General features: G+C 50.1%; 9 protein-coding genes across 9 annotated transcripts; 4 read left to right on the top strand and 5 right to left on the bottom strand.

Moving 5' to 3' along the window:
- The first annotated feature begins 270 nt into the window (after window positions 1-270).
- On the top strand, window positions 271-1489 carry BC939DRAFT_298174 (SMAD/FHA domain-containing protein). Its single transcript, XM_051551354.1, has 5 exons — window positions 271-674; window positions 834-981; window positions 1090-1093; window positions 1283-1358; window positions 1433-1489. Exons 1-5 carry the CDS (start codon window positions 417-419, stop codon window positions 1454-1456), a joined length of 510 nt encoding a protein of 169 aa, XP_051408223.1. The 5' UTR covers window positions 271-416; the 3' UTR covers window positions 1457-1489.
- A 280-nt stretch (window positions 1490-1769) lies between these two features.
- Window positions 1770-3182, top strand: BC939DRAFT_298128 (uncharacterized protein). Its single transcript, XM_051551352.1, has 2 exons — window positions 1770-2778; window positions 2874-3182. The coding sequence occupies exons 1-2, from the start codon at window positions 1927-1929 to the stop codon at window positions 2964-2966; spliced, it is 945 nt and encodes a 314-aa protein (XP_051408222.1). The 5' UTR covers window positions 1770-1926; the 3' UTR covers window positions 2967-3182.
- Window positions 3164-3985, bottom strand: BC939DRAFT_463616 (uncharacterized protein). Its single transcript, XM_051557263.1, has one exon. It carries the CDS (start codon window positions 3856-3858, stop codon window positions 3283-3285), a length of 576 nt encoding a protein of 191 aa, XP_051408221.1. The 5' UTR covers window positions 3859-3985; the 3' UTR covers window positions 3164-3282.
- Window positions 3986-8456: 4471 nt separating this feature from the next.
- Window positions 8457-8997, bottom strand: BC939DRAFT_463613 (uncharacterized protein). Its single transcript, XM_051557262.1, has one exon. It carries the CDS (start codon window positions 8958-8960, stop codon window positions 8781-8783), a length of 180 nt encoding a protein of 59 aa, XP_051408220.1. The 5' UTR covers window positions 8961-8997; the 3' UTR covers window positions 8457-8780.
- A 48-nt stretch (window positions 8998-9045) lies between these two features.
- BC939DRAFT_463610 (uncharacterized protein) lies at window positions 9046-13690 on the top strand. Its single transcript, XM_051557261.1, has 8 exons — window positions 9046-10009; window positions 10690-10744; window positions 10905-11002; window positions 11091-11620; window positions 11707-11976; window positions 12085-12175; window positions 12277-12379; window positions 12469-13690. The coding sequence occupies exons 1-8, from the start codon at window positions 9406-9408 to the stop codon at window positions 13601-13603; spliced, it is 2886 nt and encodes a 961-aa protein (XP_051408219.1). The 5' UTR covers window positions 9046-9405; the 3' UTR covers window positions 13604-13690.
- A 41-nt stretch (window positions 13691-13731) lies between these two features.
- On the bottom strand, window positions 13732-15389 carry BC939DRAFT_463606 (uncharacterized protein). The gene is made up of 4 exons (XM_051557260.1): window positions 15351-15389; window positions 14987-15214; window positions 14750-14864; window positions 13732-14563 (listed from the first exon to the last, which is right to left on the bottom strand). Exons 1-4 carry the CDS (start codon window positions 15351-15353, stop codon window positions 13788-13790), a joined length of 1122 nt encoding a protein of 373 aa, XP_051408218.1. The 5' UTR covers window positions 15354-15389; the 3' UTR covers window positions 13732-13787.
- A 5066-nt stretch (window positions 15390-20455) lies between these two features.
- On the bottom strand, window positions 20456-22475 carry BC939DRAFT_463601 (uncharacterized protein). The gene has a single exon (XM_051557259.1). It carries the CDS (start codon window positions 22425-22427, stop codon window positions 20643-20645), a length of 1785 nt encoding a protein of 594 aa, XP_051408217.1. The 5' UTR covers window positions 22428-22475; the 3' UTR covers window positions 20456-20642.
- A 136-nt stretch (window positions 22476-22611) lies between these two features.
- Window positions 22612-24308, bottom strand: BC939DRAFT_463599 (uncharacterized protein). The gene is made up of 4 exons (XM_051557258.1): window positions 24118-24308; window positions 23970-24006; window positions 23639-23857; window positions 22612-23495 (listed from the first exon to the last, which is right to left on the bottom strand). Exons 1-4 carry the CDS (start codon window positions 24180-24182, stop codon window positions 22797-22799), a joined length of 1020 nt encoding a protein of 339 aa, XP_051408216.1. The 5' UTR covers window positions 24183-24308; the 3' UTR covers window positions 22612-22796.
- A 693-nt stretch (window positions 24309-25001) lies between these two features.
- On the top strand, window positions 25002-26726 carry BC939DRAFT_506708 (uncharacterized protein; the record flags this gene model as incomplete). Its single annotated transcript, XM_051560813.1, has 1 exon — window positions 25002-26726. One exon carries the CDS (start codon window positions 25002-25004, stop codon window positions 26724-26726), a length of 1725 nt encoding a protein of 574 aa, XP_051408215.1.
- Window positions 26727-26940: the final 214 nt, after the last annotated feature.

The raw sequence follows: 26940 nt of genomic DNA, 5'->3' as shown, positions 1-26940 counted from the left end.
ATTAGTCTTCAATGGCCTTGCTTCCCCGCCCTTTCACTCTCTTCTTTTTCTTCCGCTGTGCTGTTCACTCGTCATTTTGCTCCTATTCATTTTTGGTGTGGAAGCGAGAAGAAAGACAAGTGACACCAAAATGCTGACATAACGAGTGCTTAACAACCATCCACCTAATCTCGCCTCTTCTTCCCCTTTCTCATCTAATCATCCTCATCGGAGCAGCTCCTTCTGTCAGCTCCACTTCAACCATCACTCAGCCCGTCCATAGTTTGCTCCAGACCTCCTCGGGAATCCTACCCAAAAGACACGTCGCTGCCGTCTCTGCTGCCCCGACCCTATCAACCGCCTCAGCCTCAGCCTCGCTCTCGCCCACGTCCTCGCCCACAGGCACCCTCAACAACGCCACCAACCCCAAATACATCATGGCAAACGGCAGCAGCAATGCTACCGTTGACTTCGCCTCGGCCAATGGCCGACCAACCGCTACTTCAAACGCAATCTTGGTCCTAGAACCCACCAACGGCAGCTTTGCGCTCAAGTCCCTGGAGCTGCCGGAGAACACTAGGGTCAAGATCGGTCGACAAACCGGTGTCACAACTGCCCCCAACCCTTCGAACGGCTATTTTGACTCCAAGGTCCTCAGTCGTGTCCATGCTGAAGTTTGGTCAGAGAACAGCAAGGTATTGTCAGGGGTTAAATGCAGCAAGACACTATATATACCTGGAACAGGGAATCTCCATCCCTCTCCTCTGTAGACCAACATGCTCGCATTTCAGCAAGGTCTAGGCTCAGTTCCGGTTCTGATCTCAATATCTCTTATCTTTTCTGTGGTTAATAAGGTCTATATTCGCGACCTCAAGTCAAGCAACGGCACCTTCTTGAACGGAAAGCGACTTTGCCCCGAAAACGTTGAAAGCGAGCCTTTTGTCTTAAATCAAAACGACCACCTGGAATTTGGCATCGATATCATGGATGAGGACGGTTCCTGTAAGTACATGGCCGAGAATTTGTTTGACCTGCAGGACTATGCGAGGCGAGGGCATGCGAATGTACCCTCAATAGCGGGTCATTCATCTTGCACTTCATTTTGTGTAGACATGTACGACAAACAACGCTTCGCACTAGATGAGCTCTGTCTGGCAACAGCCACTTATGCATTCGATCGATCATCGGTCATGGGTTGCACTGCTGCTGACTACAGCAGACCATCATCGGACCGAGTAGCATTGGCAAACAAAACTGACGTCTTTTTTTTTTTTTTTTGCCTTATTGACGCTACTGACGTTAGTGCTGCACGAGAAGGTCGCATGCAAGATCTATGTCTCCCGCATGTCATACCCTACGCCGCGAGGATCACCTCAAGAGTACGTTGCTGCTGACTTGGATGCTTCATTATTCCAATTGCAAGGCATTTATTCAGTTTGGTCCTTTTTTCTAGATCCCATGCCAAACTCAGGTCTAGCTCACCATCAGAGTCAACAACCAGCTCCGCGAAATCTGGTTCCACTACAAACGCTGTGACAGGAGGTCAGAGTACCAATATCGATCTTATCATCTCTAGACTCCAAAACGAACTCACACGCTCACAGGAGACCAATGCTGATCTCGGGGAACTGAAGCAGGGTCTTGGTGAACTGGAGCGAGCAATCACCGTCTCAGCTAAGGAGGATGCAAAGGCAAATAATACCAATGTTAAGGTCGCCGAGGCGCTCATCCAGACCGTTCCCACTGTCGACTATGAAAAGCTGCTAGAAGAAAATGCTCAGGTATGTCAAGGAATCCTGCCCTTTTTTTCTTCCTTTTGTCTCATCCGTGTTACCTTGGAAGAGGCGAGGGTATTCTGGGGATACTTTTGGACTCAAAATTGATTTGCTCATCCTCCCATTTCAAACTGTACTTGATCGATAGATTCATGCGGAGGAGATTGCAAAGATGAAAAAGATGCTAGACGATACACAGGCAGAGCTAGATGCTTACATTCAAAAGACTCACCTGCTCGAGCCTTTGGTGGAGGAGGATGAGATCCTGAGACGTGATATCGCCCAGAGTGCCGCAGAGTTGACACAGGTGAAACTGGAACGCGATCTGGCCAAGGACAGCATGAGTGAGCTCATCAATGAGCACCAGCAAACCATGGAGAGTCTTCGAAAGGAACATGAAGTAGCCATGGAGAGTTTTCAAAAAGAACATGAAGCGGCCATGGATAGTCTTCGAAAGGAGCAGGAAATGGTCATGAGCGTGCTGGAGGCTCAGCACAAAGAGAATCTGGAATGCGTTGGTCGTGAAGCGACCCAAGCACAGGAGCTGTTGATGACAAAACATCAGGAAGAAATTACACGTCTGTCGACGACTGCACCCCAGGCTGAAGATGTGGTCACTTTGCAGTTGGAGATCTCCTCCGTCCAAACACAGGTCAACACATTGCAGGAGACGATTGAGAAGCAGGCAAAGGAAATCACAGAGCTAGCCATGATCAAGGCCGCGTTGGCGCGAGACCTGACTGAAGCGAAGGCGGAGGTTACCAAGTCGGAGGGGGAGCTCAAGAAAGCAAAGCAGCTCGCAGCACAAGCAGAGCTTTCGACATTGACGCCCACGTCGCCAAAGATCACTTCTGGCTCGTTTATGTGTAAGCACCCCGAATGTCACGAGCAACTCACGACCACGACGACAAAAGCCTCGACAATCTTGAGCCGTGAATCCAAAGACGTTGCAGCGAGACACGAGTTCTCGTGGGCGCAATTTATCTTCCCTCTCGGCAAAAAGGGCACGGCGCATGTAAATCAGGTACATATTCGCCAAACTCTTTTGCTCAAGCAATCTGTATGTCTCCCTCTTCCATAACTTACTAACACTGAGTGTCTTTTATTGCGATACTGTAGACGCCCACGAGCATGCTGATGTCTGGAGGTTTTATGTTAGTAGGCCTCGGTGCCTTTGTGTTCATGCGCAGGAGTGGGTTCACTGTGAAATAAGGGGGGAAAAAAAAAAAAAAAAAAAAAAAGACGGGACGAGCGGCACCGCTTCCTGTTCTTTCCCCGTTCGCTTTATTGTCAAAGTGCTACAGACCTTTGCATATATCCATGTTTATCTCTCCACTCTTTTTTTGCAGCTCGACCTTGTAACATATATAATAAAAGAATGGTCGCACTGAAAAAAAAAAAAAAAAAAAATGCGGAATGTCTACTCAAATGTGGTGAACCTAGAGAACCCGCAATAGCGCCTATATAGAAGGATGCGCGAGCTTCCATAATAGTTTCATCATGTATTGAAAAAGTAAAAAAAGTTTCGCTAAGGGCGATGCCTTCGGAGAAGGCTTCGCTCGTGCATAAGTGCAGCAGCCTCGCGGACATTGATCGGAGTGGCGCTTGTGGAAGAGATCGGTGTCTCTGGCGTACCCAGGACGACGGCCTCGCGGGAGAACATTCTACGGGAAGTACCTCCTGTTGATGTAGTGAATGCGGGTAATATATCAGAGGAACCTGTGGACGGGATGGTGGCCGTCGGCGCAGTGTAGGGATACGACAGCGGAGCTAGCAGCGAGGATGTCGACCGTGTGGACGCAAAGGAAGGGACGGGCGAGGCCATACGCCGCCTGCTACCGGTGTTGCTGTGAGTACGGTCAGTTTCTGATCGCTGGCATTCTGGGGAGAATGGGGTCGTGTAGGCGGATACAGTGTCGTGTCTGACAGTTCTGGGTCTTTCTGCAACCGCGGCTTCTACCCCACGCGCCTGTGCAGACGCTTGAGCGGGTATCTGAGAATGGATACGCAGGGATCGTGTGCCGCCGCTGTGGACGCTGCTGCTGCTACTGCTATTGATGTTGTCATTCCTTGGACTATTGTAACTCCGGCTCCTATCGCCCATTGTCGGTGCAGGGCTTTGTGAAGAGGATGGGCGGATAGAATCCCTATGTAGCAGTGACAACTGAGCGTCTGTAGCGACAGTACTCCTTTGAAGCCATGCTTTGGGTTCATGGGAATCCCCCACATCCAAGTATTGCAGCGGCTCATTGTCGTCGCCGCTATCAGAGTCGCTAGGTGACTGTGCATTATGACCACTTGCAATTGGACAGAGGTCATGGGAGCTCTGGGCGGCAGCTCCGGATCGAGAGGTGGACGAAGACAAGGAGGACGAAGGAGACGGACTAAATCGAGAGGAGCGAATCGAACTCTGGGTCGGAACACGGATAAGTTCAATAAAGCTGGAACTATCGTCGTCCTCGTCGTCATTGTTGTCGTTGTCGTTATTGGACCCTTGTCCACTGTACTGGGACAGCCTACTGCTCGCATCCTCCACAGTCGTCCGATAACGGTTAGATGTAGATGCCGTAAAATCCGTGGGAGAGCTCCTCAAGGACTGGGTCGCCTGTGTACATGAAATGGGGAGCTGAGACGAGGATCGTTCGCCTGTAAAATTCCGCCTCGTGGAACCGATGCGGCTGTGGTCGCGACTTAATGTAAGCGATGTAATCCCAGAAGTGGCAGCAGGCGATGCTTTGAGGGCCTGGCGCTGAGCTGCACGTACGCTTGGCGCATCAACCCCGGCAGGTTGCTTCCCTTGGGACCCTGCGGCCGAACCTTCGTTTAGCTGATCAACAATAGATTGTACCCTACTCACACTGCCACCCACGGTTCTGGAATCAGTCGAGGACCTTAACCGGGAATCTGACGCTCGGTTCCCTTTCGTGTAATCCCTAGTGGGCCTGCCTTGGTTGACTGCCTTGTCCTCGTCACATTCGACGTATTTCTTTGTGAAGCGCGCGTCTGTAGCCTCTGCCGTTGAGCGCATCTCGCTCACGCTCTCGCAAGGGCTTTGCAGCCGAGGTGTTGGGCTTGATACCTGTATACTGGACAAACTTGCCAACTGGGGTACTGGGCTGGACCCGTTTCTGCTAGAGTAGCGACTGTAACCTTGGTGATTGCTGTCTTTGTTAACGTGTTGGGTCGTTGGTTGTTGTCGCGGCACATGGCTAAAGATTCTATTCAGGATATGGTTCGCACCTGTGTCGACTTTTCGCACGAATTCCTCGGTTTCCATAATCATAGTTTGCTCGTAATCCGCCAACGATCGGCTTTGCCCAATGGAACCTGCACGGGCTCGAGCAGCAGTAACGCTGCTGTTCTCAATGCCGGAGGCAGTAGGAGTCCAGCCCGCTGTGGGTTCAGGAAGAGTTTCACCGGCGGCGTTTACAAGCGTCCGTACATCGTTAATGCCGCTGGCCTTAACCTCAGAGGTAGCGGCAGGGGCTCCGCCTGATGCGGTTGAAATGGACAATGTAGCTGAAAAGGAGGTGAAAGAGGATAATAACATCAAGGAAGGAGGCTGTGCTTCTGAGGAAGCCGAAGTCGATGATTGAATAGAGAGGGGGTTTCTAGCACCTGGTCGAAATCCTGCCTTACGCGTCATTAATCCGGAGGTAGGGGTGATAGGTCGAACGGAGATTGGCGCGCGTTCTGTAGGGATGAAAACTTGTTAGAATTGAAGGCCATTTTCTTTTCTTTTCTTTTTTTTGAATGCTAAATTGCCTACTTACTAGTTGCTGTGCTTTTCGGATTATGAACAGATGACAGGTCTTGATACGGGGCCTGGAATCGAGACGACTGGTGGTTAAGTGGAGACTGTGTCTCCTCACAACTGTCTGGGTCGCTATAGCGCTGTATTAGGGATTGGACCATGGATGATCGCTGCGATATAGTTCTAAATGATTCTGTATCCGGAGATGAAGGAAGTATCCGTCTGTGTGTAGAACGAGTAGAGGATCTAGAAGGTATTGCAAGCATTGACACAGTTTCGGATTCTGAAGAACTAGAGGATGCTGACGGCGTAGAACGCGTCGAGGCCGATGACGTAGCTGCCGTAACGACGATCTCCGGTGAGAGTGAAGAAGCTGAGAAAGACGCGCCCGCTAGATGTAGGCGACGAGAGAGCTCTTGTTGAAAGTCGATCGACGTCCTTGACATAGACGTTGGGGACGAAATCGAGGACGAAGATGAGTGGCGCTGGCCTGGAAGAGGTAAGTTTAGAACTGTATGTTCCAGTTCACTAATCAACTGAGATCTCTCGAGTGCATCCACCTGAGTATCCGCTGGCTCCGGATAAGCAGCATTGAACTTAGTGGACTGTGTCGCAGGCGTGTCTTCGCAACGAAGACGGGCGGTAGTCTGAGCTACTGAAAGGGTTCTATTGTCTGGGGACGCTGGTCTTGCTCTCATTGTTCTTCCATGGGTTGCCTCACGAACGCAAGTAGAAGGGTGATGGACAGTCAGGTCCGGTGCGGCAACTATTGGCCTTGCCCGTATAGAAACCGGAGGCTCGCGTGCGGGCAGGTTCGCTGGAGACGACGATAATCTGTCGGGAGACGCAGACTGCGCATGCTCCGCTTTTCGTTCAGGCTGACAGAGATCGCTGGCTGTCAAGTCTGGTGGAGGATTCAGTGAAGGTCTGACTGGTGATATAGTTCGTGCAGCTGTAGCTGCTTGTGAGGTTCCTTCAGATCTTGTTGCTGATGATCTTCCGCTTAGAACAGATACTTGGACAATGGCAGATAATATCGGGCGTGATAATAATGATTTATCCGAGCTGTTTCCTGGTGCCTGATGACGGAATAAGGCATCCCTGGATTCTGATCTGGGTCTAGGTGTCGCTTGCGCACTTGAGCATGGCGATCGAGCCGAAGACCTGCTACGACGTTGATTGTGCCTTCTGGCCGAGAAATTCGGAACGGTGTGAACTCTTCTAGGCCTTTCAGGTCTTGCGTTTTCATGCGAAAACACCACAGGGCCATTGCTGACTGTGGCCGTGGCCCGACCTGGTGTGAGATCACCAACATCCACTTGCTGCCTGTTACCAGGATCGTCCCCCTGCTGTCGGCTGTCGTTAGGTAGGGGAGCAGGCGGTCTGTATCTCTGCCAGAAACCTACAGCGCCGCCGTCGCGGTACCTCTGGATTTGCTCCAAAAAGCAGGTGGCCTGCCGTGCAAAGACTCGTAGTATAGCGCCATGAACACGTCGCTGAAAGGAAGGGAGCTCCGGCAGTAGAACTAGCGTTACCTTGCAGAACCTCAAAGCCAGGGCCATACTGGTTTGCAAGAGATCCTCAGCTTCTTGGGGCACATTGAGGGGCTGTGCGGGTGTTGTATTAGAGGTCGGTTGTAGATTCAATTGTGGATTGGAGGCGAGAAAGAGACCGTGAGATTGTTGCTGCAGGAGGTGCACATGACGTGAGAGGGTTCGAAGTATGGGGAGGTATTGCAGGAAGGGGATGGCAGGATCCAATGCAGGTGCAGTTGATAAGCAGTCGATCCGCAAACCGGACATATTTTACAAGAATGTTCTTATTCGAGTGAAGGCCTGTGATAGAGACTAAGAGCGTATGAGCGAGCGAGCAAGACGAGGGGGAGGGTAGGAGGAAATGGATAATAGGGAGAGTGTGTGTGAGAGAGAGGGAGAGCGAAGATATATATAAGAATATAAGATGAAGGAGCAAAGCAAAGGCAGCTGTCTACGAATAGAGAAATCAGCCATTATGGATCGCAAGACTATGAGAGTCGATCTGCCCACAATTGCCTCTTGAGCGGTTCTTTGTTGGTGGTGTTTGCAGCCTGCAGGTGTGTGGATGAGCAGATATTGCAGATGTAACACGTCCGGGCGTTTTGCGGCGGTAGTTCTTTCATCGGCCCTAGGATCGTGCTATTGTGGTTAATTGCCATCTATGGCTTCAAGTGGCGCGTATGTGTCGAGACATCGAAGACACTGGCAGCTGCTCCTTCGAACGACAAACGTAGAAGACGCGTCATGAACAATCGTGTATATAATTAAACGCATTGCTTTGTTGCGTCCCTTGGCCTACGTTAGAATGGTATATGTGCTGAATAAACCCCGCCTCCCTTTCTAGGACTTTCCTGAGTTCTAACGATTACTGTCGGGTGGTGATGGTGGTGCCAGCGGCACTAGGACAGGGAGTAAGTAAAAAAAAAAAAGCCCGAGCTGGGCGTGCTGGATTTTCGTACATCGTCCAAACCCCGGGACAAAAGTCAAGTTGTGCATTATAACACGGTTCTCGGATATGACTGATACTCTGCCTCTAGATGTGCTTGCTTGCTCGTGTCTTTTCAAATCTACATATCACTCGGGAAGTTTGTTGCTACTCTCATCGTCATCCATTCCTTTCAGCAATCCGTTTGGCCCGTCTTCTGTCTTCATCACATTGACTTCTGAGCTGAGAGAGGATGATGGAAGGAAGTATTGGGATGGATTGCATCAATATTACCATTCTCCTTCATTTTCTTTAACCGCCAGTTGATAAAACACAATGAAGACAAAAGGGTAAGGGTACATCTAGTTTGATATGTTTGTTCAGCTTTCAGCTCTGAGATGTTGAATATACACGCTATCATATGATGAATACTCCGATGACTGGATCGAGGTCTTCGATCGATATTCCCGTCATCAAGATAGATCGATGCCAGCAGAAGGGTGGCGACATGGATGGTAGTCGATGTACGATTCATGTACATGTCATCATTGAGTGAAAGGGCGATTCGGTATACTAGACCTCACTGATACGGATAGGCAACAGATAAGAACTATTTGAGAGCCAGGATCATCAGTGATCTGTAACTGGGAACCGGGTAGCGCCCTGTAAAAAAATATTAAAGCTTTGCTCATGAACATGGTCCAATTTCAATACTGGGGGGGGGCGAATGCAAGGGTTCCTACCCTACGCACATGGACCAAGCTGGGATGCCAGCTTGGAGGACGAACATCTGCAGCTCATGACGTCTCTTCTTACTTTGCACAACCTGGCCTTCTCTTCCTCATTCCTGTAAATATGGTTTTCTTATACATCTGCAGGGTCGCAGCCAGTCCGATGACGGACCTTTTTTTTGTCGACATATTTATATCCAGGAATTGATGTGGAGTAATGATCCATGGATCCTGTTCGTGTTGTGTTTTGTGTAATTGCATAAAACTGTAGTCTATTTCCGTGGATGGGATAGGAATGGAGCGAATGAGGTCAGGAAGGCAGGGAAAGGAATGCGAAAATGCAAACCACACCTTTATTGATCATTCCTTTCTTACTATTTCTTCCTCATCCTCATCCCCATCTCTTTTCCTTGTTCCCAGACTCGCCCGTCGTAACGTCCCGCTGGTCGCTTTCTCCGCTTATATCCCCCTGTCTCTGTTTCCCTGGCTCTGTTTCTAACACTAACGCGGAGCCAAAGCGCCTTTGCCTTTCACGCCTCATTTATTTCACATCATTTTTTACCCACCTTCAACCTCCACCTCCGCTCTCAGTCACCTTTTCGCTTCTCTCTCTCTCTCTCTCTCTCTCTCTCTCTCTCTCGCCCTCAATTGCTTTCATATCGTCTCTCTTACCTCTACTCCTTCGTTTTATCCTAGTCCTCCAATTATGTCTTCTACGTACGGGTCTTCACCGCCCTCTGCTCCATCCTTCTCAACTCTCTCGACCGGTCGCCAAGGGTCCCTTCAAGAGAGCGCTGCCTCCCAAGAACCTAGCCCAAGATCGAAACACCTTTCCCAGCCCTACAACATGCAGTCCATCAGTACAGAAAGCCTGCCTGCCCTCTTTGGCGCCTCTTCCTTACGACGCACTAACTCTAGCGTTGTCACAAAGACGCGAGCAAGCAGAGGCACTTCCCCAGCACCACCTGCCAATGAACACCAGGTCTCGACTATATCCTTGACCTCATCCCCGACAGCGGCTTCTTCACAGTCAAGGTCGAAAAGGACAGGGACAGGGACAGAAACAGGAACAGGAACAGGAACAGGAACAGCAACAGGAACAGCAACTGTAGCAACAGCAATAATCCCTGGTTCTACTACGCCCACAAGACGACCACCGATCCATACCATTCCAGAGAACTTTGAGCTGGATGGGGGCCACAACCGGAGATCGAGCAGTTGGGATATCATGGATATGATAGCAATTGATCAGCTCCGGCAATGGATGGTGTGCTTTTGTGTCGTCAACTTTGATCTCGAAAAAGGCCAAGGCAAGTCTCGATCGTAGGCGTGACGAAGTGGTCTTATGTTTGTCTCTGCCCCCTTTTGCATCCAAGCACTCCGATTGAGCAGAACAATGGATTACAACTGCCTATTGGGAGACAGGAATATTGTGAGGAACTGGATCTACGTCGCCTTTAGCATATCCGCTATTGGTACGGTAGCAGTAGGAACCCGGCGCCAGGACACCAGGAAGCATATGGCATGTGGACGCAGGAGGATCGAATCAGAGTTCGTCTTTTTTCAGTTTTTAAGGTTGCGCTCATGCAGGAGTCACATCGTCCGAGCGAGAGTCAGGCCATGTCCTCTGACAGACTGACTTCGGGACATTTGTGGGGTCCCACAACTGAACAATACAACAACGACACCACTAGTACCAGACAGAGCATTTGTTTATGCACATTGTTACACATATGGACAAGGGAATAAGCGTAAACAGTATTTTACAGGAACGAGGGTTTCCTTAGGAGGAAAGGATAATGACCAAATAGGATAAGCAGGAAAAGCATGGAAACCCAGACAGGGGCCAGGTCGAGCAGACGAAGGGCCAGGAAACAGGACTCCGCATTTTTTTAAATTATTTGCAATCAAATTGGAGCAGCGATACATCGTATTGCATCGCAGCTGCAAGCAGGGGCTAACCTACAATGCTCCCTGTCTGTCTGTTTAGCCATCGAGTCCGTCTATCCGCCCTCGGATTTCACACCGGAGGAGAGCAAGAATATGTAAGCTCACCTTTTTGTTTGTTGCTGCAGGGAGGATCTCATTACCTTAAAAACTGCCCGAACATGGTTCTAAGATGGTAGCACAATGGAGGAAGGGGAAAATCCATCTCGGTGAAAACAGGAGCACTGATCTGCATTCCTTTTTTGCTCTACGTCTTAGTTGCTTCTCCTCCTTCCCGGATTCAAACACCTTCGATGTTGGCGATATCGTCTTCAATTTTCGCATCCGATCAACTACCGCTGGGAGAGCTGCCACTGGTATGGCCTTTGATTATCTTAACGCCTTGCATTGCATGCTAATTATGCTAACTATGTCAATTATGCTTTGTCCGCGGTCTACAATTAGGCCCGACTACGGATGCTGGTTTTTTATATGGATATGTCTTCTTCAGGCAAAAGCAGGATCCTTCTATTAGAAGAGGGTATTTCCAAAAGTCTGTCGTCCTCCTCTCACAGCACCCATTCATCGGATTCTTCTCAAAACTGGTCTCTGTCCTGGGACCTGCCTATTTCGAGGTCGGCAAGCCCATGCTCGAGGCTGCCTTTCACAACATGGCCACATGGAGACCCCCTGTAACGGACAGTCTCATGGAGTTGCCCTTCATGGGTACACTTTACCAAGTACAGCTCGCCAAACCACACCAGCCTCAGCTACTCGAAACAGCGCCCTTTGAAATAGCAACCTTCCAGCCCGATACCCACATCTTATCATCTGTTCCAATGAATGGCGGACTGTACAAGCACTTTCAGGACCTTGTCCCCGACCTGTGGCTGTGCTGGGAACTGATGACTCTTGCAGAGCCCATTATGCTGATTGGAACGTCTCCTGAAGTTTGCAGTGAATCTGTCGCCTCGTTGGTTGACCTCATTAATCCCGTGAGTTGGAGTGACTGGAGCGTAGACATGGAATGCTGTGGAAAGGATGTTGGAACTGAATGTGCTTTACATTCGCATACTTCTAGATTCCATACTGCGGAGACTATCGGCCATACTTTACAATCCAGGACACGGATTTCAAATCATTCTGCAACAAGTCATCGCCACCGAGCAGCATTGTACTTGGAGTCACAAATCCATTTTTCGCCAAGACGCTGGAGCATTGGCCACATATCATCAAGATAGGCAAACCTATGAACAGGAGGCCAAATAACAGATTGATGAACGATGGGTCAGTAGGGAAGGCAGTAAGAAGTCCAAGGCATGCCAAACCGAGTTCTCTGGAATTTGTGCAGGCAAGTATTGCGGTCTATATTTTTTTTAGTGATTGTGCGGAATGCTATGCTATACAACTCAATGTTCGTGACTAACACCTTCGCTGCTGGCATGGTATGCGTTTTTAGGGCGTGGTTAGCAAACGCAAAGGAGCGATTGCCAAAGACACCAATCTTTTGTGCATGTTAGCGGAAGCGACCGCGAACCGATCCTCGCCTGGTATGTTTGCTTTTGCATTTCCGTGAGGAAGAAATATGGATGCTGTTTCTTTGGAAAAAGAATCTCATGCTTTATGGCGCGCTCAACCCCGTGAACGACAGATTATCTGCTGGATAATATCCTGCGCAAGCATTTTGCGACACTCACGGAAAAGTTCTTGGTGCCTCTCAACCGATATTTCGCCACTTTGGTGCCCAACGACATGTAAGTCTTGGTCTGCATCGTATATGCATCTACCTGGATGAGGGGGTTGTCTTTTAGTGCTAGTTCTGATCACCTCTTCCTCCCAACAGCTCATTGTCATCCACATCTCAGTACCCATATATCGAACCTTTCAAGCAACAGACATTCCTCAAGTTTCTGTCTAAGAATCCGCCCGCCATCACCTTCAAAACGTCGACATTTAAATCCAACTCGGAAGCATGCCAGAGCTTCTACAAGGATTTTCTCAAATGCGGCAACTTTGCGACATGGCTGCGATTGCGCACCATCGCGGCCCAGAACGAACTCAGGAAGCGCTACCTGGAGATTCTCAGCTTGGGCGACGTCGTTGGATGGGTCAAGGGGAGAAATGAAGTTGAACTTGTGGACTTGCTGGTCAGGATGAGGGAAGAACTGGGCAGCTCAGCCAATAAGGGCGACTTGCTCAGTCTCGGATCAAAGGCACGTACTCGACCTGGCCTCTCTAGAGAGGGATCGCATACTTCCACCGATGCTGGGCCAGATTCACTGCTAGACTATGGGAATGGTAACTCCTGGTCAGGAGATCTGATAGCTAGCCATAAGCATTCTGTCAACGGCCGCCATAGTAGGAGCGGAAGCCAAAGTGGAGCAGCGAGTCACAGCGGCAGTGGCAGTGGCAGTAACAGCGATGCGGAGCCCAGGACTATGACACCGCCACCAGATGTCTCGCAGGACAGTCGACCAAAGCCCTCTCCTTCGACTCCTGTGCCATCTAACAAACAGCTCAATCCAAGCAGCATGAATGGCGCTAGCGGCTCTATTGGGTCTACGACTATCCCTTCTCAGCGCCATCCAGAGTCAGGTGGCCAGGTTTCGAACACCCCCTCCCCCAGTTCCAACTCGTCAAGAGCGGCCACACCCTCTCGGTCATCATCGTCCTCGTCACTGAACACAGGCTGGAACGATAACAGAGGCCGGGATACAGATGTGCAAGGACCGAAGGGTGCACGAGAATCACGAGAGTCAAGTCCAGAGCGACAACGACGGCGATATGCGCCAGAGGCGAGTGCAATCAAAGCAACGATGAAGCAGAAGGAGCAGCTGCGGGATCAGATCCGTCTCTTGATCGAGGCCCTGCCCGTCGATCTACGGGAATCACTGCTGGCAAACGAGGCCAAGAAGAAATCGATGACTATGATGTCGCAAGGAGACAATGCTCGCGATCGCCTCTACCCGACCCTGTAGAGACTCTACTTGTACATATATCTTATCGTACCTATTGCGAACTAAAATAATAAATAATCGTTTGTTGATATCATTGTTGAGGATGGCAGAAGCATCAAAGTTCTGCCACACCGCGCATAAATTAAAACCCCCATGGTCGATATATTATGTTATTCTACAAATACACTGCTGCGGACGAATTTTCTTAGTTCCCGGCGCGCTGCGTCAATAGGTTCTTGAGTTCCTCAAACTGTCTCTGAGCCTGCTCCTGTTGCGCCATCAATTGCATCTGCAACTCTCCCACCTGAGACTTGAGGTCTCCGACTTGGACGTTCAGCATACGAACAGCCAAGTCGCCCTGGCCCTGATGGGAGAACGAAACGTCCTGCTCTTCTGTATCGCTTTCTGCCCCTCTAACTCCAGTCAAGTTATCCGATGAAGGGATCGCCTTCACCCTCCTCCGTCTTCTGGCACTATCTTCAATCGTGTTGCGATACTCGGCTTCGCTGAGATCTTCGATCACCCCATCTAAATGCCGTGTATGACCTCTATCTGCCTCATCATCATCAGCACTGTTCTTATTCTTCTCGTCTTCGTTCTTCTCTGTCACAGCGCTATCTTCTTTGTCCCTATCACCCTCCTGCTTAGTGTCCATGTTGGTCTCGCCACCGCCAACATCCGCATCGACTTCCTCATCGTCGTCCTGATAGTCGTCGTCATCTTCGGGCCCACGCATCCATTTCTCCATCATCTCCAGATCTTCGGTCGCCCTGTCTCTGGCGTGGTATTTTTCACGATAAGCCCGGACCTGCTTCGCAGTCGCGGTAAAGTAAATCTCCTTCGGGAACCAGTTGTGTGTCTTACGGAACCCGGGGATATGATACGACATGTTCTCGGCCAACTCGATGTACCGCAGTCGGGACTCGGTCCAGACAAGGCGCCAGCCGTCATCGCCCTTCTGGAATGCCACATTGATAAGCGCTATTCGGTGTAGTATGGATACGTAGCCTCGCATTAGTCTGCGGCGGTCGCGAGCAGCGCATGTTCTCGACAGCCGTCATGCACGCAAAAAGAAAAAGACAGAAAGAAAAAGACAGAGAGAATAAAAAAGTGGAAAGGAGAGAAGGATAAGTAAGAGAGAAAAAAAAAAGGCGGATATGTTCCTACCAATAAGGACGTTCAGCATCAGAACAACCGTAAAGAAGAAAAAGATCGCCATCAGCAGATGGAAGGCCCACTCCTGAGCAGCAAACTCGTCGCTAACAGGGTCCCAGCGTCCGCCCTATACACAGCCAGAACAGGAGGAAGAAAAAAAAAACGCAAATCCGGCGGTTTAGTGAGAGCGCATCCCGTAGTTCGTTAAAGAGCCGCGAGAGCAGCACCGTGGGAATTGCTGCCCGTTACCATGAAAAAATACGTATCCGACAATGCGCCCAAGAAATTGTGCGAGAACGCCGTCTCTGGTTCTTCGCATCCCTCATAGGGACAGCCTCGGAGCAAGTGCAGGGTCGCGACCGCGAACCCCAAAATTCCGGTTGCAAAGATGATGAAGAATACGCGGATCTCAATCACCGTCTCCTGGATAATGGTGACATACTTGCACACGCTCTTGTTGATCCTCAGTTCGAATAGCTACAGGAGGGGGAGAAAAGGAAAAAAAAAAAAAAAAAAAAGGTCAAGGCCATTGCTAAGTTTACGATGGAGGCAACATGGACTGGGCTCTATACGAGGGGGCCAGGAAGCACAGCAGTATTGCGACCCCTATTACCATATGCAAGAAGACTGCCAGAACAGAGAAGCTGAGCAGGCGTGTGTTACCGAGAGAGTCGGACTGATAGATAACAAACAGCTGTTGGATTGCAGCTGTCATCGGAAGACCGAATGCAAGGACGTCCAGGATATTGTATCCGGACCTGAGAGGCACGATGCAAACAAAGAGTAAAACAGTAGATGTTAGCTACATACGCGTTTTGTGTCGAACTCTTATGTTTTTCCATCGTTCATTACTTTGTGTAACGCGATACACTGCGGAAAGCCTGGAGTAGCTCGAGCCAAAGAAACACAGCAGCCAGCACAATGATGGCGATAAACAGACCGATGAGCTGACTTGGCTGGTGGTAGTACACCTGCATAAGAGATGCGATCACCACCAGGGCGTAAAAGCAACACTGGGATGAGAACCGCACAAGCCAGTACCAGTGTCCGATCGTATTCCTAATGGGCGTTAAATCAACAAGATGACCAAAGCGTTAGGGGGCACTCAGTGGTATGTTTTTCGAGCGCCTAGCGGCATGGTGAGTCCTACCATTTGTATGTGACCAATGCTGCGATAGCAGGGTTGTCATAAAACTCGATGCTAAAGTCATACGCCTCCACATAATTGTGAATTCTTAAACGGGTCTTCAGTCGGATCATGTAGTAGAGGGTCTTGTACCAGTTGGTGGTCGTCGTATCAGATACATCCTTCAGGGCATCGGCGTTTGATCCCGGAGGTTTGGTCTCATCTCGATAGTGCCAAAGGGCGTCAAAGGCGACCATGAATATCGGCCGAGTGAATTTGTGGTTATTTGGATCTGGTTCCTCCGCAGACACACGAAGCTGGAAGATCGGATTTTTTAGTTTGTATATGACCTCGTTTCTTGGTTCCCAAAATCGTAGGCGAATCCTTGGAGGCTCGGCAATTATACGGTTTTCTAATATGTAGGAATAATGCATGACGGGTATGAAGGCGATCCTACCTAGGATCTGGTATGCTTCGTCGGGGAAGACCTCCATGACATCGCCGAAGACGTCGTATAGAGGTTTTAAGAAAGCAAGGTTCCTGGACCTATTAGCGTGGGTCACACAATAGTCCATGATGATCTTGGCGGCGCCATAGGCGGACGATCTGGTCTTAGCCTTCTCGAGAATAATACCCAAAGGGTTGTCGCCCTTGGTGGCATTGGCATCTGGAACCCAGGTGATGCGGTCAATAGGGAGAAGCTCCTTCATGATCGTCTCAAAGTAGTGCTTCTTATCCTGTTCCCACGCAATGCAAAGGGTTATCAGCGAAGATACTGGGCTCTCGAGCGTCGGGCGAATGTATTTCTTCAGGTAGCGTATGATGGATTCCTTGCAGTCATCCGCCCCCATGGCATAGACGCTCACCAGACGGATAAATCCCTCCGCCAATCGGTACTCTTCTGAGGCAGAGAGAGAGTCCTCATCGGAAAGAGGCACTGTTAGAGTATCCTCTTGCGGATCCCCTGCGATAGCCGTGATGTCATATGTATATCTGTACCACTTGGCTGGCATCAGGCGGACCTTGACCTTTTTGGCGTGCACGCACGCCTCTACAGATAGTACCTCTCGGTAACACACGTCCGTCCACTCCATATCTTCAGGAAGTTCCTGGAATCGCCAGATGAGCGCAAGTTCACAAACTCTAGGGCCCTTCGCCGACAGGGTCCACAACTGCAAATATCCAGTTCCATCTGTGACGATTCCCAGCTGCGATGTCTCGGGAAGAAAGAAGGCGGTGTAGCTGGACACGTTGCTTCCAACGGGGATAATCATGCTTCTTACAATCTCCCGGTCCTCGCCTTCCTCATCTTCCTCGCCATCCTTCTTGGCGTCCTCCTCGCCTTCTTTCTCTCTATCCTCGTTTTGAATAAATACCCCCACCACCTTCGTGGACCTGCCAAAGATACTTTGGATATCGGATGATAGCACGAACTTTGAACCAGCCGAGTTCTCCAGCTCGTAATAGCAGTTTTGATGCAACGTGTATGATGCAATGACCTTGCTTTCGCAGACACCATCGCCTCCACATTCGATACATGGAGCTGGAGATAAGATCGGGCCCAGTTTGACAATATTCAGATTCGGTCCCTAGAGAGCGAGAACGAGGGATTAACAGGGTTAACGCAGAGTTTTATACAGATAATGTTAAGTAAAGCAAGACAACGCTGTACATACGTGAGAGTACGCAAACACTGGATCATGGCCTGTCTGCGGATACTGGAAACGATAGTCTTCACGAATTTGGTGGATCTTGACGATAGCTAGGTCTCTGGCTCGGACAATGCTCCTCATGTTATGCCGCAGCTGCCTGGACGACGTGGATACTTCCGCGTTGAAAGCCATGAAGTGATCGCGACCAAAGGCAACCTCGTAGAAGTTACCGTCGTTCAGACCTTTCTTGAAGATACCAAGCTTGATGCCGGTGAGAGTGTCCCGGATCTGAATCGTTCCCTTCACTGAGAGAGCCACCTTGGATCCGTCCGGCGATAAAGAGGGGTACGCTGCATTGCTGTTGTCTCCAGTAAATATATGAGAGACGAGTTTGCCGGTATCAAAGTCCCAAATAGAGATTGCGCCTCTTGAACCTGTCCATGCAAAATACCGTCCCTGAATGCTGGTAAGAACCGTTTGCGCGGTCAAGGCATCCGCCTTCCATTGCATCTGGAGGGAGTAGAGCAGCGCCCACCTACCCTTGGTGCTGTAGACGGTGAAGACACATCCATCGCATGTCCAGAACCTTTCGTCCTCCTCGTCGGTGCTTTCAGGATCGCTCCGGTGAAAAGAGATGAGGTTGAAGTACTCGCCGTCGCAGATTGTCGTTGCTTTCTTGAGAGGCCATGGTCGCGAAAGGTCTTTATCAGCAGGAGCTGTGGGAGAACACCTGTAGACGCGAAAGGGAATGCCCTCTTCATCTCCCACTTTGGTGATAGTAGACACAGTCATCTGGGACCCGAAAGCGGACATGCTGATAGAGATAGTCAAGCTATTCAGCGAATCTGTCAGCGATGGTGGCACCTCAAAGGTGGTCTGCGCAAAAGGCGTCTTGAAAAACTGAGGCGAGCTGGTATCGTACTGACCAGCCTTTGTTCGCAGGTCCCACATGTCCACATGTGCAATGCTATTCGAGATGTAGAGCGTCCCCGCATAGTCTCCAGTATCGGAAAGATCGTATGCGCGGATCTCGACCGGCTCGTTCGACACCCCATCACTGGGTCCCACGCTGATGATTTGGCTGGGGTTGTCGTCGCCGAACACCAGGTGATCTAGATACCATGTATTTGATGTCAGTCGATCACTTCAGAATCTTTGTTTAGGACATCCGCTCGCTCTACAATTTGATCCCACAGCCTTTGTACCTCTGTTTACTTCTGTGGATCGATGCTGGATCGGTTGCACTTCGATGTAATGAATTTCGAACGAAGGCGTAGGGTCCGCACCTGCCTCGGCTATAAGGGATATCGAGAAGAATTGACACCTTCCCAACTGATGGCCGATTGGTCGGTACAGTCGTAATCGTGCAAAGTCATCCTTCGCTGCAGTTAAGACAAGAGAGCAACACGCGATGTCAGGTTCCCGTCAAGGTTAGACATACGATTAGCTTTCGTTCCTATCCATTCCAAGCATTGATTCCACTTACGGAACCGTCGTGCCTCGGCCTTCTCTATCAGTGTCGCAGTCGCGTTTTCCTAGAATGATAGCCAACGTTATTACGATACTGCGGGCGACGCACATCATAAGAATGCAACAACAGGCTATCCATGCGATTCCTGTCAGGATAAGCATACCGTGCTATAAAAAAATCCTTTTGAAGATGCCGGCCAGCAATCGGTGGTTATGCTCTCGATAGTATCGACATCCATGTCCTTAAGAGAGATACAGATCACGAGCTCATAGCTGCCAGGCTCGATGCCATCCATAGCTAGTTCAGCCATCCACAGGTTTCTAGCGTCGACTGTTGTTGGTTTTGTCGGCCTGTCATTGAAGTTTGAACGAGTATCGATGAGGTGCTTGAATAACCATTCTGCAGTCGACACAAGTATACAAAAAAAAAAGACTTAATTGTGAACATACCTATTAGTGCCAATACACCATTCCTTCTTGCCAGGCTTGAAATACCATCGGCGGATAGCTAGAGAACCTCCACGAACATTATGAGTGACTGGTTGAACGGCCTAAGGGGAGGGTACTGTTCGGCTAACTTGTGTGTTCAAGATCCTAGTTTCATACCTGTTAGCGATTGAAAGGCGTTGATTGTGGCCCTCCATTCCAGGATCTCCGCTATTGGGGGCTCCTCCTCCTCTTCTTCCTCCTCCTTTTCCTCATGGCTATTTCCGTCTTTCCCTTTGTCCTCCTCCATCATTGCCCTCTTGATAGGTTCTTCCTGTTCAAGTCCTGCCTTTGCCCCGCTGGTTTTATCTGGGGTAGATAGTAACCCTGCGCGGTCCCCTGATATTTCCAGAACAGCGAGGGACTTCATATCGGCGAGAGCCAGAGGTCCCTGGCTGGCATTTCCTTGGGCCGCCTTATCGATGCTGTCCGCCATGTCGCCGCCCCGTATTCTACCCTGTGTCCGATGTGATCGACGAACTCGTTATTTTCCCCTTGTACGGTGTGGGTGCCTGGACAATCGTTAGCGTTGGAGTAGAGGGCGTTTCCCCGTTTGGCGTCGCGATGGTGGAGTGCTGGGTGAAAGAGACCGAAGGTGAAGGAAACAAAAAGGAGGAGGATCTATCGGCTTCGCTAACGTCCTCGAGTACCTCGCTTGGCCCGTCGTTGCGACTGTGGGTTGAGGTAAAATACCACGAGCTGGGCCTTAATCTCGCGGTTTTCTTCGGGAGAAAAACCCTATCGCTTCTGAAGATTACCGCTGGTCTTTACCGCTGCCCTCGCCCTCTCCCTTTTTTTCTATTCATATCAAGCATGTCCCCCAATGGATAAGATTGCTCGATAGACCATTTCCACATTTTAGACCAAAGACCACACGCACGCATTTCCCTCATTTTAGACATACAGAAAGCAGCACCTAAACCTGCTATGGGATCTCTTGCAGTTATGCGACATGGCCATCATGTTTGTTTCTGTGCACGGAATGCTAGGGACTAGTATGACACGAGTTTATTTGTTACCCAGGCTTAAGAGGGTAGGCATAACTCAATTCAGCTAAATTGCTGTGTTTGCAGTTATGGAGGCTAGCACAAAATCCATGCAAGAATAATTGTTTTTGGGTAGTGCCACGTAAAAGGTTTGATCACAGGCAATTGCTGTTGCGCTGGTTTTTCTACTGTGCCATGGAGTGGTTGCGCTTTATGAAGCATGCATAGATAACATATCCGCTCTGATAGTCCGCGCCCATCATCTGCTTCGGCATCCGAACCATACGAAAGCCTGCTTGCTCAAGACTTTCCAGGAACGCGAGATGAACATAATCCGTACGTAGCTCTTGAGCGATCAAAACCACGGTCCTATCCAGCATCCGTCTCATCTTTCTACTCCGTCGCTTTCCCATCGCTTCCTCGTCATCAGGATCATGATGACCACCTCTGCCTGAGCCCTCCAACGTAAAAGAGAACGATAGCATCTCTTGTAAGCGATCGAAATGCTCACCCTGACCCTGTTGAAACTCCTGGGGGACGCGTTCGCGGATCTCGCACAGCTCTTTGAGTGTATGGACGAGCTTCGGAATAATGGATTCGTTGTAGACAACATCTGTGGCCACGATGTAATCCAAGCCAAGGCCACGCTTCAAGTCTTGATCCAAACTCTGTCCCCATATCAGCTCCTGTACTTGGATATGGCAAGGCTTGATGCCAGAACTGCCCAGGTCAATAATATCGCTAAAGCGTTCCTTCTTTCTCGACGCAGTCGCTGGTGAGTATGCCCCGGTTGGTGTGGTCGATGCTGAGGTCGAATGCTGGTCAAAGTGTTTCTTATCCAAGTTCTTGCGCAAATTCTTGACAAGTAGAGGCAGGACAGGTTTCTGGTCAGTCAGTAAGAGGTCCTGACAGAGATCGGCCATCACAATTCCAAGCAGGCCGCATCCGGATCCGAGTTCAAGAATACTAGTTTCAGCAGGATCGAATATCAACATGTCATCATCCTCTCCATCGCCCACCTCTGAGTCATCCTTGTCATCATCATAGTCATCGCTCCTATCATCGTCGCTTGCGCTGTACTCCTGATCCTCATCCGCTGAGCTCTCCTCCTCTCCAGGCTTGACTTTCAGATCGCCTTCAACTGATACCGCCAAATGCTCGGCTTGTTCCTCCAATTTCCGGATCTGGCCCTGCCGTGTCCTTTGATCCTGTCTGATCCGGGCCTCCCGCACGCGCCTCTCTTTCTGCTGCGATCGATAGCACCCTGTAGTCAGCCCCTTGATCGACAGCAAAAACTTGGCCATAAGAATACTGCTGTCCCAGACAACTGTTCCTGTTTGACCCGGCTGAGACAATGTAGAGAGGGATTGATGGATGACGACAGGCTTCTTGTTGATTAGGGATACCGTCGCTACCTTTGCAGATCTTGATCCGCCAACGCCGCCATTGTTCATCCGACTGGATTTACGACCCCCGAGGATAGCTCGAGCAGCGGGACTCTTGACCTTTGGTATACTGCCAGGCAAAGGTGAAATAAAGCTGCTATTGCTGCTGTTAATCCCAATCTCTGACTCTTTTGGTGTCATTGGTAACGTTGGCGATAAAGGGGATGGCGATGTTGAAATTGAGTAGCCGTTATTATATTCATCAGATTCCAATCCTGAGCCTCCGGTGATAGGTCCTGGGATTAATATTGCGTCATTGCCTGCGGTGTCGGTATCCTTAGCGGTCGTGGGCGAAAAGTACGACCCTGACCGAGAATCGGGTCTGGACCCAGGCTGGCTCAGGGCAGGCGAGGGTGCAGGGGTGAAATCGAGCTCGATCTCGAGTCGGGCTGACTGCTGTGAGACGGACCGGTTATGGGCCCAGGGGGCCTGGGAGGTCTCGGTAGTGAAGAGCGAGAAGACTTCCTCATAAGGTTCCTTGACAGGGATCGCGTCGGGGATGGAGAGGAAGAATCTCGAGGCCATGATGCGTGTCCCTTGATTTGGGACGAATGAGGGCGAAACTTATTACTGGAACTGGAAAAATGGCAGGCAGTTCACCCCATTTAAATAAAAAATTCTGGCTTGTATAAATAGAGGGTCAGGGCCCAACTGCCCTTGTTTCACATTAAACGTCGCTCTCCACAATGTGCGTACGGATTTACTTAAAAGACCAGCAGGTTCTTCTCCTTTATTTTATTTTTTACTGAACGATGGTGAAAAAAAAGATGATACAAAATGACCTGAAGGTGTCATGAATGGCGTCTAATGTTAGTCGTTAATGAATATGCTGTGATGATGCACCTGGATACCCGCTTGAATGGATTTTTTTTCTTTCTATTTGCGGATCTGTCTTTACGCCTTGCCGACCTTGTCCCTGTGGTCACCATCGTCGCCATCGACGTCCTGCTGGGTCATGGGGATATAAGTAGGCTTGATATTGGCCCGCATCTCCTGGTCCTTGGCCCATGTGTAAAGGGCACCGCCGCTGAGAATCAGCACAATGCCAATCAGGCGACCTGAGGTGATGATGTCACCGAATGCAAAATAGCCGAGGAGGGTCTGCAACACCCCGCGAACGGCCCCCGAGATCATATGTGTGGTGGGTGAGGTCTTTGAGATCTGCATGAAACCGGCCAGGTTGACCAGGAAGCCAAAGATACCGGTGATGAACGCTGCGAACAAGAAGCTGTGGAAGGCCTGGAAACCATCAGCCGCGAAACGTTCGGCCACCAAGGTGATTTCACCGCTCAAGAACACAATAGGAGTGGTAGCGAGGAGCGAGAGGACATTATTGTAGTAGACGAGGTCGATTGATGAGTTGTTGACAGAGCCCAATGACCTTTTGATGACGATGGCGTGGAGCGAGGTGGTAACGGAGGAGATAATGCCGAAGAAGACGCCAATGTGCGAGACATTGATTTCTGTTGTCACTCCAGTGTAGAATCCGCAGAAAACAATGAAGCAGGAGACGAGGACAAGCTGAGCAGAGGGCTGTCCGAGCAAGACATAGGCGAAGATGACAGTGAAGGGCAAGACCAATCCACGAGCAATCTATTCACAGCGCGTGGACAAAGATCAAAACGAAGGTGCAGAAACAATGGCAGGTTAGCCAGTTTACTCCATCCAAAAGACAAAGCATGCATGTTTAATCTCTCGTCCTGTCAATAGAGCCGAACAATCTCTGGGCCATTTACCTGATAGAACGAGGTATCGACATACACCAGACAGAGGGTGTTGACACCTAGTCCGAGCACGTTGATGGCAATCAGGGGGATGAGGGCCTGAGCGACGTGGGTCTCAATCTTGGGCATTCTGAGCACCCCCGTGTAGTTTGTGACCCTGAGCAATAGGACGGCAATCAGCATCTGACACCACAGCAGCAGCCACGGCAGCTCGATGGTATTAAGTGCCCACTAATTTGAAATATAACAAAAAAAAAAAAAAAATACATTGACTGTGAGCAATTTATATTTAAGTAGTTACGATCGAGTAATTAAAAAGGCGGTTGCTGTCCCGTTATGTTACCTTATTGCAGCTGACCATGACCAAGGCTGTGACCATGCTGGATAAACGAGGAAGTACATTGATGTGAAGTGTTTGCAGTACAGTTGATTAGCAGTTGGTCCGTGGATACACACGTTGAGCAATTGAAGGCCAAGGAACAAGGTCTTACTAAAAGCCGACGGTGAGGATGACCGCCTGGCGCTCAGTGAGGCCTAGACTACTTGCGGAGGGCATGTTTGTATAGCGATGTAATATCCTTGGGAGGGATGAAGGGTTCGTTATTATAGATGATGATGAACAGGGGGCGGGATGAAAGGATGAAGGATGATGAAGGATGATGATGAAATAACAAAAGAGGGAAGCGATGGTGCAGATGGACGCCACCAAGTGCAGTAAGAAAATCAAACACTCTTTTTCCGTCCGCCCTATATGTGTTAAAAATAGCTTATCTTGTCGCGGCCTCCCATTCGTTCCGTTCGGCCGTTGGAATTGGAACGTGGTACAAAAGCACAGCGCATAGGCCCTTCTACTGTAGGTGGCCAAAAATGGAAACATGATGTTTCTGGCCTCCTTAACAGACAGAAAGGGCTGGGTCGAGACTAGACTCTGCGCACAGACCTGGTTGTCACCTAAAAAACGTGCCATTCCACTGTAGCCTATCTATTATCCGAGGACGACCACTGTGAAGGTATGAAACACGATGAACACGATGAACACAATGAACACAACGAACACAACAAAAGGAAACCTGGAGAGCGAGAGGGGGTGGGGTCCTTTCGTTCCTTTTCACCCCTGTCTTTCCCCGGTCCCCATCCTCACTCTCCTCACAGCCCTCACGCCCTTTGCACTCTTCCACACTCTTCACTCTGCACTTTTCGCCCTTCACTCTTCACTCTGCACTTTTCACTCTTCACTCTGCACTTTTCACTCTTCACTCTTCACTCTGCACTTTTCACTTTTCACTCTTCACCCTTTTCTCCTCAACACACCCCATCTTTTTCATCCTCGATCGAACGGATTGGTACATAGTCTCGATCCCAAGATATTTCCCCTATGAGGAAAGACACAGCATACAGCGGAATAGGCCAAAGTTGTAGGCCCCGGTCCCGGACATTCGTCGCCCTCGTACTCGTCCTCCTCATCTCTGCCTGGGCCCTCCTAAGCAACATCTGCGCCCTCGACCCCGACTTCAGTTATCCCTCGTCCTCATCCTCCCCTTCCCTATTCCCCTCCTCTACAGATCGGCACCAACTACAGCAACAAGGTCTCCATGAGGAGCACATTGATAAGAAGCATAAGAACCATGTAAATTATAAACTCACATATCCCTCAACTCTCGGACCTCTTGAGCCTGCTGTCTCCTTACTCGACCCCAACACCAAATACCTCTCCTACTTACCCTACGCTGGACTCACCAACCAATTCATGGCCTTCGAAATCGTGGCCTTCATCTCCCAGAAGCTCAACAGAACCCTCATCCTCCCACCCATTGTTTCCAACTCGCACGATCGCGAAAATACACACCAACGTTGGTCCAACTACTTTGATCTACCGAGATTCACACACCTCACAGGCGTGCCTGTAGTCGAATGGGATCTTATTCGACCCTTGACTGCAACTCAACGGATCATTGGGCGCGACCGAGCAGTTGCGGATAAGGCCAGAGCCTCTGCTGGAAAGCATGACTATGAGCTCGTGCTGAAGGCCTGGGATCAAGTTGCTGAGAACCTGACCTGTCAAATCGTTGACGGGTATGAAGGGCCGGATCACGGAACTAATTATTCGGCCAAGATCTTTCGTTGGCATTTCTTGCTCCAACTGATCTTCCAGCGAGCACCGCCATTGAAACCTGGAATGAAGGTCTACAACACAAATCTGAAAGGCCTCACCTTGGGACTCGACGACTTGATCGTAATAGATGACTTGTTGGCGCGATATGCCGATAACGAGGACCATGTGTTGATGTTCAGCAATGCCTTCATGCTCAAGGACCCTGGGCACTCAAACCGAATCTGGAACGAGATTGGGAAGCACATCCATTTCGTACCGCAAATAATGAGGTATGCGACTGAGAAGGTCAACGAGGAGCTGCAACGCGATCAAGGAATCGTCGTTACCGTCAACGACGATCCCGGGGAAAAGGTGCTCCCGGAATTGGAAGTTCCCATCGAGATGAGCCTCCCCAAGAACCTGAACGAGGACGCAACAGAGTCCGGAGTGATCGTCAACCCAGCGGCGGAGAACATCGCAGCACCCCTGACACGGATCCCCCATATCGCTCTGCATCTGCGTAGGGGCGACATTGGTTCGAAATGCCGCAGTGATAGCATGGACTCATGTCTGATCCCATTCGAGCGCTACATCGACGCCGTGGACCGCGCACGGGAGGCCGCTGCAAAGCGCGGACTCGTCTCCCGACTACCCGTCATCGTGACTACAGACACAACCTCCGAGCACGATTTCCGAAAGCTCCAGGAGCTGGGATGGCATCGATTCGATCATGAGAAGTATGGGACAGCAGGGTTGTGGGGCCCATTCGGGCCGGCCATGATCGATGCGGCAGTGCTGGCACACGCGGACGAATTAGTTGGGAGTGGCAAGTCGACGATGTCGAGGATTGCGGCATCGAGGCAGAAGGCCTGGTATGGCAGGGAGACCTTGTATCCGATCTTGAATAGGGCACAGAGGAAGATGCAGAGGAGAGCGGTGGCGGCGACACAGGAGGGAAAGGAGGAAGTAGAAGAGAGTTGGGATGAGAACGTTCGTATTGCCTATTAGGATCGCCTTTTTGTCTCTCATCTTTTTTTTAGCATATTACCCAGCTTTTTTTTTTTTTTTTTTTTTATTGACGCCAGATCCCCCCAGACGTGCAGGCGTGCCACAGGCTGCATTGTCCAAGCCTCGGCTTGGACTGTCAGCCGGCCGATAGTTACCGAAAGATAGCTAACAAAAGGCCCCTACTAAACTAATGTAAAATGAGGGACCAAATACC

Source organism: Gamsiella multidivaricata (genome assembly GCF_025024155.1).
Source record: "Gamsiella multidivaricata strain RSA 2152 chromosome Unknown BC939scaffold_78, whole genome shotgun sequence".
Lineage (NCBI taxonomy): Eukaryota > Fungi > Mortierellomycota > Mortierellomycetes > Mortierellales > Mortierellaceae > Gamsiella > Gamsiella multidivaricata.
Note: the sequence above shows the minus strand (reverse complement) of the source record. Positions and strands in the feature narration are given on the sequence as shown.